The 13,921-nt window shown below is 31.1% G+C and overlaps 1 protein-coding gene and 1 pseudogene across 1 annotated transcript; both read left to right on the top strand.

The window, feature by feature from the left end:
- The first annotated feature begins 511 nt into the window (after positions 1-511).
- Positions 512-3,654, top strand: LOC131602729 (phospholipase D alpha 1-like; annotated as a pseudogene).
- Positions 3,655-12,317: 8,663 nt separating this feature from the next.
- On the top strand, positions 12,318-13,630 carry LOC131602710 (uncharacterized). The gene is made up of 2 exons (XM_058874881.1): positions 12,318-13,066; positions 13,379-13,630. Exons 1-2 carry the CDS (start codon positions 12,851-12,853, stop codon positions 13,628-13,630), a joined length of 468 nt encoding a protein of 155 aa, XP_058730864.1. The 5' UTR covers positions 12,318-12,850.
- The last annotated feature ends 291 nt before the right edge of the window (positions 13,631-13,921 follow it).

The raw sequence follows: 13,921 nt of genomic DNA, 5'->3' as shown, positions 1-13,921 counted from the left end.
AAAAAGTTTATTTGGATATTGTACATACATAAAAAAAGTTCTGTTTTTTTTTTTTCCTGTGATTTTCTGACGATACTTTCATTTCTAATCTGATCTGAAGTTTTGTACATGAATCATTTTTCTTATACTACAAATCATTTCCAAACCTTAATGTCAAGAATATTATATGGAAGTGACAATGTTAGTATACATCAGGGTTGTCATAGATCTGTTACATCAGATAGTGGTAGACCTTCACGTTCAATTTGTCAAAATTCGATAACCGAGCATTTGAAGATTCATGTGAAGCTGCAATATTGAAGTCACGAAAGACCGTAGCTGAGCTTGAGGCATTCAAAGTGCTAAGTTTCCTAGAGTTTCCCATACTGTCTTCTTGCAGAGGCAATGATGTAAGGTATCTCTTTACTAAGATGCTCATGTTCAGAATAATTTTGTCCCTAAAATATTATTCTCAAGTGGCAAAAGTTATGAGCTTCTTAAGAAGAAGTCAAGTAAAGGTGTTAGGATTTTGATGCTTGTTTGGGACGATAGAACATCAATTGGTTTGTTGAAAGGATGGATTGATGGCTACTCATGATGAAGAAACCACACAGTTCTTCGATGGAAATTTCAATTGTGTCTTATTCCCCCACAATACCGACGATGGTGGAAGCATTGTTCAAGATTTACAAATTTCCACCATGTTTACCCATCACTAGAAGATTGTGGTGATCGACAGTGAACTACCTGATGGAGGTCAAATAAGCGAAGAATAGTTAGTTTTGTTGGGTGTCTTTACCTCTGCGATGGAAGATATAAAAATGCATTCCACTCGCTTTTCATAACCCTTGACACGACACACCATCATAATTTTCATCAACTTAATTTTCTCCGTGTTGCAATCACAAAAGATAGTCCCAAGGGAACTTTTGTAACACCCCAAATTCTACCCGAAATTATAATTAAAAATCAGAGTATAAATTCAAAACAAGTTCATTTGAGGTATCACATATTCGTCATTTCAAAAATAATTACGGCTTATTTGCCTTCATATAAATACATAGCACAGGAATTTAAAACGGACAATTAAATCATTATTCAAAAATCACTTTGTTTCAAATTAAATAATTAATTCACAGCGGAATCATCAAACTTCATAAATATTCAAATCAAGTCGTAGCATCATTGCACGGTAACTTTAAGTTACAATTTAAACCAAAACCATATAAAAATTCAGCAAAAGAAATAATAATTAAAACAATCATTTTATCCCCCCGAGTGCTACGTATCAGAGCAAGACACCAACTCGACTAACAGCAACTAAAGACTTCATAAAATCACTTCAAAACTTCCACCGCTATCTTGAGTACCTGTCAATTTCCCATGGTAGGGAAACATCATTCAGAAAGGGTGAGATATCTACCAATATAAACAAACGCATGATAAACAATATATTAGAATTTAATCATACGAAATTATCACGTTACAGCTTTCAGACTACATTTATAATAACAATTAACCTGAACAGTTATAATTAACAAAAATCAATAACAACAACATATTAATAGTTATAACAACTATTTCTCATTTTCCAGACAATACCTGTCACAACACGTCATTAGTATAACAATTTATAATTACAACTCCATATTATCACAATTTAACAACAACTCAAGTCACATCACGTCACAATTAAATCACACTCATGCCACATATAATGAGACTCTAACAAATGCACATGCATGTGGTACCCAGGGCTTCAGCCCCCATCGCCAATTGCCAGTTAACAGAGGCATCAAGGCATAAGCCTTCGTCACTAATTTGTCAATCCAGACCGTCGCCAAAATGCATATGTATATGAATGCAACAAACACATACAACAACAACATCATCGTCACAAAAGGCATAAGCCTATATCGTCGCTATACCAATAAATAGAGGTATACATCGTCACTGAAACATCATGCAACTTCGCATAAAACAACAACAATATACACATCACTCAGAAATCACAAAGAAATAACAACACAACGTACTCATCATAATTCACAAAACAAGCCGATCACAATCACCTACTAGCATATACGAACTACCTCTACAATTTTCAATTAATTCCGGATAACTAAATACACCATAATCCCACATACAATCATCATATTCCTATCTCCAAGTATTCCAATAATTATTTTGCACTACAAATTTAACTACACTATCGATTCAACAACAACAAGATTCGACACAATAGCATAAAAATTATTGTTTTGCAACATAAATCACACACAAATAAACCGGAATAATTTCCTACAAAATTAACCCCCACATATCATTCATCATGAGTCCGGTTATAGAGTTAGAACCCCACCCCTTACCTTGTATTCGGAGTCTGTTCTACAATTCTATCGATCGAAGCCATCTAGCCTTAGCTCCCAACCATTGCCTCTTTTAATCAGAATCAAAAGCTGAAAATTTTCCCAAATATGCAGCTACAGTGCGATGATCATATCTCACAACTCAGACCTTATTTTAAAGATCCCAACGGTCAAAAGTTAGCTATAGGTGTTGCGAACCTACCCACAAAATTTGGTGACGATCCAACGGTTAACGAATCGGGGATCTTCGATTTAGTGAGACTGCTGCAAGAAAAACGGGAATGAATTTCTCTCCTATTTTCTCTCTTCTCTACAACTTCCCATGACCAATTTCCCAAAACTTTTTCTCTTCTAATTAACCTAATTCTTATCTTAACCTAATTTCATTAAACCTATTGGGCCTAACATTCACACCCCACCTTTTACTACCACCGTCACTTAATTAAGTCCATATAGTAAATCTAGTATTTCTTTAATACTATTTCTACAACTCAATCAATTAATTAATCGACTAATTAATCATAAAAACTCATGTCAACAATTCTCAACACTCCACAAATTCAATAATTAAATTCGAAATAATTTGAAAGTATTTAATTAAATAATTAACTAAATACCGAGTGTTACAACTTTGGCATGATATTCACTCTCGTCTTGAAGGACAGATTGCTTGGGATGTTTTTTTATCTTTGAGCAGTAATGATTCCTAATGATCAAGATACATGGAATATTCAGTTGTTTAGATCTATTGATGGTGGAGCAACTTTCGGGTTCCCGAAGACTCCGAAAGATGCTTCAAGAACCGATCTTGTGAGTGGTAAGGATAATATCATCGGTCGTAGCATTCAAGATATATTAAGGCTATTTGACGCACAAAGAACTTTATTTATATTGAAAATCAGTATTTCCTTGGAAGTTTTTTTTCTTGGAGTGGTGACGATATCAAGCCTGAAGACATTTGTGCTTTTCATGTAATCCCAAAGGATCTTTCACTTAAAATTAAGAGTAAGCTTGAAGCCAAGAAAAAGTTCACGGTGTACGTTTTCATTCCAATATGGCCAGAAGGTGTCCCAGAAAGTACATTGGTTCAGTCAATATTGGATTGGCAGAGGAGAATAATGGAGGTGATGTACAGGATATCATTCAGGCACTTCTGAACTTACGACCAAGGGGATTGAGGAAGATCCGTAGAAATATTTAACATTCATTTGCCTTGGTAATTGGGAAGAGAAGAAACAAGGAGAGTGCGAGCCTTCCGAAGTCCGAACAACCAGAATAAGATTCAGATTATGAGAGAGCCCAATAGACCTATTTACTCACAATTTTTAGAAACAAAAAATTGAAATGGATTATTTAGTTATTTTATTTTAATTTGTTTAAATTTTATTTAATTACTTTTAAATTATTTTAATATTGCAATTTATTTATTTAATTTAAAAATGTTAAAAATTAATTTTTAAAAACTATAGGTAATTTTTCTACCGACTAAGATCTTATATTTAATTAAGATGAAAATTTTAAGTATCCTTTGGCTCCACTTTAATAGCAGTGAAATACCTGCAAACACTCTAACATTTAAGTTGGTTACGACTACAAGTGAGAGATTTTAATATCAGGATAATGTGTACCTAAATGTGAGGCATTTATAGGCATGGCAAAAAATTCAAATTCGACCACTCTCGTCTTGCTTGTAACGAGGAAAAATTACAAAAGATTTACGCTTATAATTACCAAAGGAAACCTTGTGAATGATACTGAATAATATGTGTTTACATGTAAAATTTGAAGCTTTTATATATGAAAAGAATTTTTTTTGGGAAACAATGATCTAATTTTAAGTTTCGATTTAGCAAAACCTGACTCCGGAATGCCAAATATTTGACCGGGAACCATCCCCATTGGGTAATAAAAGAGTTGACGAACTCATCAAACAACTTAAAATTATACAAATTTGGACTCCATTTTCATATATTAAGAGTACATGTAACAAGTGAATGCAGCCATATAAGATAGATTTACTACGAGCATGTGATAAAACGTCTAATAAAACTCCTTCAGACAGTTGATTAAGATATGTGATTGCTTCTAAAGTGTTTTTTTCAACTGATTTCCACCATTCCACACTATTCATATTAATGAATCTCCAAGGAAGAGTATCCATGGTGTATCATGTGAAAACATTCAAAAAGTTAAGTAAAAAAAATACTCAAAAACACTTGACATCTCTTTTACCTTTTACATCATTTAATTTCTCACAACATATACAATTAAGATGTATAGACTTAAGATAACTTGACACACAAATAAACTGGTTGTTATGGAAGGGTTTCCATTTAAAAAGTTAGAAACTTTTTATAGAAATCAATGAGTATGGCTTCAAAAACCCAAAATTTTCGTATTAACATCACTCTCAAAACCTTTAAAAATACAATCTAAATTCAAATTTCAATTAATGTCTCACAATTAAATTGACAATTATATACATAATATAAATAAACAAACAATTAGTTGAAAATGACAATATTTAAATAAATAAATTCGTTATTCCAATAAATAAATAAATAAATAAATAAGTTCACTATATAAATTAATTAGTATATAAAAATAACATTACTATAAATAAATTGACAATGATATAAATAATAAAATTAATATAAATAAATAATTAATTGAAAATGAACTATAAATAAATAAATTCACTATATAAATAAATTAGTATATAAAAACAACATTACTATACATAAATTGAGAATTATATAATAATAATAAAAATAAGATAAAAATGATAATACTATAATTAAATTACCGATAATATAAACATATGTAAATAAATAAAAACGACAATAGTATAAATAAACAAGTAAATACAAAATATAAAACATGAAGTTGATGAAAATAAAAATAATATATATATATATATATATATATATATATATATATATATATATATATATATATATATATATATATATATATATATATATATATATATTAAAGATACATAATTTCTAAAAATTATAAATACTTTTATGTTTTATTTTGTTTCTCTAGGATTCTATCTTATCTATAGTGTCAATTTAAATAAAATAAGAAGAAAAAAAGAGTATGAGAAATATGAGTAAGAAAAATGATAAAAGAGTGTAGTATGTGAAAAAAATGAGAAGTGTATTTATAAGGTTGGAAGAAGATATGATGATACTTAGGTGGTTTGAACAAAGAAGATGTGATAAGTGATTCAATAAAAAAGATGTGATATTAATGTATTATTGTAGGAATAAGACGTGGAAGAAGATATGATGATACTTAGGTGGTTTGAACAAAGAAGATGTGATAAGTGATTCAATAAAAAAGATGTGATATTAATGTATTATTGTAGGAATAAGACGTGATAGTAAAGTGTGATTGTATGAAAAAGATATGATAATAATGAGTAGTTGAATAAAAAAATTGACAATAGTAAGTAGTTGAATGAAGAGGATGTGAAAATAGTGTGTAGCTGCATGATATATATATATATATATATATATATATATATATATATATATATATATATATATATATATATATATATATATATATATATATATATATATATATATATATATATATATAGGAACGACTCAAGTGAGAACATTTGGTTATTATGAGAGATGAGAACAATGAATCACGACCATTAAATTTTGATTTTGTTCATTTTAATGGACTGGATTGATTTCTCTTTCTATGATCCTTAATATTTATTTTAAATCAAGATAGAAAGAGAAACTAATCCAGTTCACTAAAATGAACAAAATCAAAATTTAATGGTCGTGATTCATTGTTCTCATTTCTCATAATAACCAAGTGTTATCACTTGAGTCGTCCCCTATTTATTTATATATATATATATATATATATATATATATATATATATATATATATATATATATATATATATATATATATATATATATATATATATATATATATATATATATATATATATATATATATATATAAGAATAAATGATAATATATGAGAACTCATTTTTAGAGCATGTAACCTTCCTCAGAATAACTCTCAACTATATTGATATCTGAGTGAGGAAAGCTTTCATTAAACATATCTTAATTATCTTGCATATATTATCTCCATAATCTTTTCTTAAATTTTAATGATAAAGTTTTTTAATTGACGATTGTAAAAATTTAAATAACTAAATCTTCAACAAAGACAACTATAAATCTAAAACAAAACTATCTAAATCAAAACACACATCTTTTGAATTCTTGTAGGAGTATCAATATTTTAAATAACAGTCATTGTCATAAAAGGTTTTTATGATTTTGTTCAATATAGGTTTTGCGTTTTTGGTTATGATCATCGTGGTGGAAAATAATCACATAATTTTTAAAGAATATTTTATGCAACTTTTACTTTTTTATGTCTGTGACACCCTATAAGGTTGTATTTGTAATTAAATTACGCGCTAATTGCATTGTGGGGTTTAGGGCGTTACAGTGGGCGAAGAACACCTTGAACGTTCGTCCTCATCCGCCTAGCAAAACTAAAAAATCCAAATGCAAAACCCCTCCTTAATTTCCCTTCTAATTATAAATCTGTGCTCGAAATCAACATAAAACAACACATAATACCGAATCGGCCTTAATAAAAAACAAACCTTTGAAACACATGAATCAACCGATTCTAAGGAGTTACCAACGCATATAAGAGGGTTACACACAAATTCACAATGAAACAACAAAAAACTACCAAAGGCGGACTCCAAAGAAGAGTTAAAGTTCCTGTGCGACAGATGTATCGTCAGGTACGACGATGTTTCCCCCTTTTATCGTTTCTATTATTCTATTTATAGTCTTTCTTCTTATGAACTTATTATGTTTTGAGTTGACGGAGTTTGACGGGAGTGTTGTAGATTCAAGAATTTTGAGGTAATTTTGATAGCTACTACTTCAGGGTTGTTCGAAGTTTTTTTAGTGAAGGATTGTGAAAGTCTTGGAGATAGTGGTTACGAATTTAAGGATTATTACAAGGGAATTATGACTACTTTGTATTGTGTGATTGGTTTATGTGTGGTGTGGTGTGTGTGTGTCTCTCTCTCTCTCTCTCTCTCTATATATATATATATATATATATATATATATATATATATATATATATATATATATATATATATATATATATATATATATATATATATATATATATATATATATATATATATATATATATATATATATATATATATATATATATAGGGCATATCATATGAGAATGACATATTTATATGAGAATGTGAGAATGAATCTGAACCATTGGATTTTAAAATAAATGGTGGAGATTATGAGTGAATCTTTTTTTTCTCTCTCCTGTATCTTGAAATAAATGAAGTAAGAGAGAGAAAAAAAAGATTCACCCATAATCTTCACCATTTATTTTAAAATCCAATGGTTCAGATTCATTCTCATATTCTCATATAAATATGTCATTCTCATATGATATGCCTTATATATATATATATATATATATATATATATATATATATATATATATATATATATATATATATATATATATATATATATATATATATATATATATATATATATATATATGGCTTAAATGCACTTTTGGTCCCTGCAAGTTAGCGAGTTTTTGATTTTCGTCTCTATAAGTTTTTTTTTTGGTTTGAGTCCCTATATTTCACTTCCGCGTTCGTTTTAGTCCCTAAAATCAAAATTCGCAGGAAACCTACAGATTTTGGCTTTAAGGACTAGACTGCAATCAAAAAGTAAGATATATAGGGACTCAGACCTAAAAAAACTTACAGGGACGAAAATCAAAAATTCGTTAACTTACAGGGACCAAAAATGCATTTAAGCCTATATACACATACACGAGGTAGTTAGGTTAAAATTTGGTGAGCATGTGAGAGTTTGAAGTGTGTAAAAGAGAGTGAGATTTGTATTAGTAAATCATGTAAGCAAATGTGTGAGCTATGAAAATATGTTATGGTGAGATTCAAATATTTTCCTCTGAGTGAGAAACATGTGAATTTTATTGAGGTGTGTAAGGCTCGTGATTCTGTTACAGTGAATGGTATCCATGATTTTCCTGGGGAAATTGTGTGAACAAAAGTGTGATTGATAATCATGTGCAATAATTTGTTGTAATTTGCTGTAAAAACTACTATTACTGTTGTTGTAAATGTAAATTGTAACCCAACTATAATTCAATGAAAGCACAATATTCAATCAGATTCAACTTATCTTGTTTTCCATCTCAAATTGTTTTTGTATTAATTGTTTTGGCTTTTTTGGTGTGAGAACCTTGTGTAATGTATGATGTTATGTGCAACTTAAATCAAGTTGCAATGTAAGTTCAATGCAAGTTGCTGACATTAAATTTTAAACGAATTTTAACTTGTAATTCAACTCGCTTGCTGTGATTTTCAATTGGCTTTGTGGTTTTGAACTCTATTTTTACCTCTTTTCACTTGTTCAAAATAAATCAAAACTTGATTACTGACGGTGATCAAACAATCAATTTAATAAGTTGGCTTAAATCATAGTGCTTTTGTTAACTTGCTAATCAGGTAATCAAACTTTGAAATAGTAAATAAGTTTCTAATTTCATTATACCTTACCTTTAATGATTTCTAATTGACTTAACCATTATAGTCTTGCCAAAATAAAACGAACATGTTCTAAATCAAGTAATCTCAACAAATATCCTATCAATAAATTTTATTTTGAAATTTCAAAATATAATGATAAAAGTAATGTAAATATCGATTTAGAAATTAAATTTTGAATTCTATTTTTTTCAGTAACTTTTTATAACGTTCTAAATATATATGTAAAGTTAGCATTCAAACATATACATCAATTTAAATTAGAGATTAAAACTGTAACATCCCAAAATTTCTAATTTAATTAGTTTAAATTAATTTTAAATTAATTAATTTGGATTAGCATTTTATTGGAATTATGTGGAAAGAAATATAAAATGTTAAGTTGTTGGGCCTTATGGTGGAATTAGTAATATGGGGGTGTAAGTGTAAAGGAGCCCATCTCTAATTTTATGTTTTCATGAAATAAGGAAAAACAAGAGGAAAAGAGTTAGAACGTGAAAAACAAGAAGTTGTGAGAAGAGGAGCTGAAGAACGTGAAAGAGAACCAAGAGGGAGAAGACCCACTCAAGGATTTGACTAAGGTAAGGGGGGACTTCTCTGATTATCATCTATTATCGGGTTAGGGGTTAATAATATTGAATAGATGTAGGATTCGGGTCAATTGAGTCATATGATAGGTTTAGGGATTGAATCAAATTGTATGATAATTGATCTTGTGTATGAAATCTATGATATTGTGTGATCATGGCTTTGTTTGATGTGTAATTGATGTATTGTGATGTGTATTTCGTGGTATGTGTGCATTTCATTTCCTATTGTTCGAATTGGTGTAATTGGAATGAGTTGGAAATGGTTGGAATGCTGTTTTCTGCAGAATTTGGGGTTGCAGGTACGCAGTAACCGGTTACTGGGAGCAGGATAACCGATTACTGCAGTGTAAAAAGGGAAATATTGCTGGCTGGGAGTCGGTAATCGGTTACTGAAAGCAGGGTAACCGATTACCCATACAAAAAACAGGGGGATGTATTTTCTGGAAGTCAGTAATCGGTTACTGAAAGCAGGGTAACCGATTACCCATACAAAAACCAGGGGATGTGTTTCGTGAGTCAGGGTAACCGGTTACTGGCCTTTGGGTAACCGATTACCACTGAAGGTTTTTGAGAAATGCAGAATTTTGTAAAATGCATAACTTTTGATCCGTTGGTCCGTTTCGCGTGCCGTTTTGAGCTAAACGAACCTTATTAAATAATCTATGTGATGATTAATGATGTGATTGTGATTGAATGATGCATATATATGTAAACATGCTTGATGATGATGATGATTATGATGAAATGGGTATTTTGACGATGTTACTCATAGACTTGACGATGGTATAAGTATGTTCATATATGTTTGCATTCATTCATGTTCATTGGTGATACTGTATCCATAAGGGTGTGTTGGATCAGTGAAGGGCATGATTCCCATTGTGTGGAATCTGTGCCGGCAGGGCCGTATCTTGATGATGTTGGATCGGTCATGGGTTATTCCCATTTGATGATGTTGGTACCACATGCATAGTGTCAGTTGCATTCATATGCATGACTTTTATAACATGATTGGATGCATTCCAGTGTTATAAATATTGATGATGTTGGTTGATTGCTTTGTGATGATGAAACTTGTCTGAATGTCTGTTTGTGAAACAATTGGGTGAACAATACAGCTATGATGTGTTATTGCCTTATAGCCTTATAACATTTGTTAATTATGATGAAGACTCACCCTTACATGTTGTCATTTTCAGATTGAGGATAGCGGCTATTCGACTCGGTGAGGATTAGCTCATGAGTCAGTTGTTTGGTTAGCGTCAGGTGTCATGCTCTGATAGTTGTAACACTGGGGACGCGAACGTTTAGAGTTTAAGTTTTGATAACTCTAGTTTTGTTTTTATGTTGAAGGATTGGTTTGAAAATGTTAAACTTAATCTGTTGAACTATTTCCGCTGTGTTGACATGAATTGTTTTTTATTAATAAGAATTGCCTCAGTGAATGCATGACATGACTGAATGATGTTTTAATTTATTTTGAAATTGTGGCACCCTTATTTCATGTACTCTGAATAACTTTATTTAATTTGCCGCGGGGTTTAGAAGGGTGTTACAAAAACTACGTGCATAATAATTTTATAAAGACCCAAACATGTCATTTTTTAATAAGGACAAAAATAAAATTTGATAATTTTATTGGATAAAAACATATTTAACCTTTTAAAAATTTCCTTGAAATTTGAACGACACCAGAACTTCACTTTGCACCGCGATTTCGCCATTGACAACATGGAGAAGAAGAAGATGTTAAGAAACCCAGACACTTTGTTCTTAGACAAATTCCTCCTACACCTCACCCCCAACAAATTCACCTCCCAATCCACCACCTCCTCTGCAAAATCCATCATCCAAGCTTGGTCTGAACTCTGAAACACGCTTCAAATCTCTTCATTCAATCAGCACCATCACCAACATCTCCAAACCCTAGTCAATTCCCAAACCTCCCTCCATGTCGCTGATCCACAAGCACAAATTGCGGAATATGCTTTCCTTATGGTTGTAGTCTTTGCGCTAGCTGTAACAAAGCATAAATTGAGCTCGAAATTTGATCAAGAAATACAAACTGACATCTCGTTGAAGATACTAGTATCGTTTTCTTGCCTGGAACATTTTCGCCATGTACGCTTGCCATGGAGACAATTCGCAAGGTTATTGCAAGTGTTAACAAGAATGAGCATGCTTGTACGTTTTTTGTGAACTCCATACCCTCTTATGGTGACTTGACAAATGGGCCATGTATGATTTATTCAATTTTGTGTTTTTATTTGAATTGCTTTTATCTTGGATTTCCACTTTATAAGATTCTCTATTCTTCTAGACATGGTAGTTAAAATCCCGATTTGAAAAGTAAAAGCTCATGATTGTGTGATTATGTCTTCCCTCAACGATTATGACTATATCCATAATCCTACTTTTTTGGAATCAAGTAGAATCGATCTTTCAAACGTTTATGCGATTATGCTTATGAATAAATTTATATAAGTATTTGAAGTGTGACTTAAGGTTTTAATTATCTTAATTGTGAGCTATGCTTATGAAAATAAATTTAGTCAAGTATTTCAAGTGATTTTAGGTTTTTTCTCTCTGTCTATATATATATGCATAAAAATGAGTTTTAGAATTTTGTATAGTTTTACTATTGGTGTTATATTTTGACGATTTACTATTTTACTTCCCCTTCCCGACATAGTGTAAAATCATGATTTTAACTACCTTGCTTCTAGACTAGAAAACCAAATACTTATGGTCTAAGGATGAAGTGCAAACAACTCGTGTTTTGTTTTACCTACGGGTCATTCCAAATTTGATCGGGTGTTTGCCTGCCCCAGTCTTCGGAGACATGGTAGCTCCAACTATGTTCTTGTATCCTATATCAACCAAGTGCATATTTAGTTTTGCTTGATTTTTTCATAAAATAGTTTCGTTGCAGGCTTTCGTAAAAATTTATACCTGTAGTATTTTGTTTATAATCGATAAAAAATGTGCTTCCTTATTTTAAAAAACTGGATATATGGAACATCCGATTGGAAAAGTATCTCGAGCTTTTCATTCCGTCTTCATTGCATTTATGTCTATGGGGAAAGAATCTGAAAAAAAACGATGGAGTCTCTTTGAAGGAGAATCTCGTTTTTCATTACATACAAGTATCCTTATCGGTAATTATCATACCAAAGACCTTGGTCTTTAATATGTGAGACTGATAATTTTGAATACGTTTTTATATGATATTGTATTTTGAATATAGGGATATCCTGGCATTACTCCTTTTGAGGAAATGACATCCGGAGTTGTAGGAATGGTCCAACATCTTCCTGCTGGAAGCCCTGCCACTTTTTATTGCATTCATAGTCTTGTTGAAAAAGCGAGTCAGCTTTGTTCTGAAGTCTTCACTCACGAGGCTGATGCGTGGAAGCAGTGGCAAGGAGAGCCAGAACCTAGCAAGAAATTATTGGACCTGCTTTTACGTCTAGTTTTCCTTGTTGATATTCAAGTAAGGTCTTACTTTAAAAATTTATCCATTTGACGTTAAATGCTTCTTAATCGTTTCTTGTAACCTGTTTGTAGTCCATACTCCATTTGCATTAAATACTATTAGACATTGACACAAACATGAATACCAGACACGATATTGACATGTGGATGCGAGTAATAATTTAAGAAAATAGAAGTGATTGAAAGTAACCACATGTTTTGATATCCTATATGTGTCGAGCATGCCTTCAACCGACGTGTCAGGGTTATATAGATTAAAGAATAAATATTGTTTTTGAATTTACACAATCATGCAAGTCTATATGTTCAGGTCCTACCCAACTTGATGCAACTATTGGCACAGTTGATTACCAAGTTACCACAAGATGCACAGAACATAGCTTTGAATGAGTTGTATTCACAAGTGGCTGATTCTGATGATGTTGTCCGCAAACCCATGTTGGTATCATGGCTGCAGTCATTATGTTACCTTTGCACAATGGCTTCAAATCAAAGTGCAGCCTCCCGAAAAAGTAAAAGTGAAGACCCCCTAAGCGGTGGAAGAATTACTGCACATCTCTAAGAGATTCAGTCCAAACTGAAACCTGTGTTAGAATCAAATGCTGGAAAACTTACTTGATTGAATAAGAAAAGGCCAATAAATAGGCTTACACAATATCACACGATCTCCCTAACAACCCATTACATGTAGAGCAGTTTATTCCTTCCTAAAATCTAGGAACTGATTTTGACTAAGCAATAAAATAGCTAACAATAAGCTGACACATACTAATATTCTGCAATACCTAATTTTATTTAAATAAATATCTAAATACTAATCTTAACATCTCCTCCTAAACTTAATTGTCCAATT

The sequence above is a fragment of the Vicia villosa genome, linkage group LG5 (genome assembly GCF_029867415.1).
Source record: "Vicia villosa cultivar HV-30 ecotype Madison, WI linkage group LG5, Vvil1.0, whole genome shotgun sequence".
NCBI lineage: Eukaryota > Viridiplantae > Streptophyta > Magnoliopsida > Fabales > Fabaceae > Vicia > Vicia villosa.
This window is presented reverse-complemented; position numbering and strand designations above follow the sequence as displayed.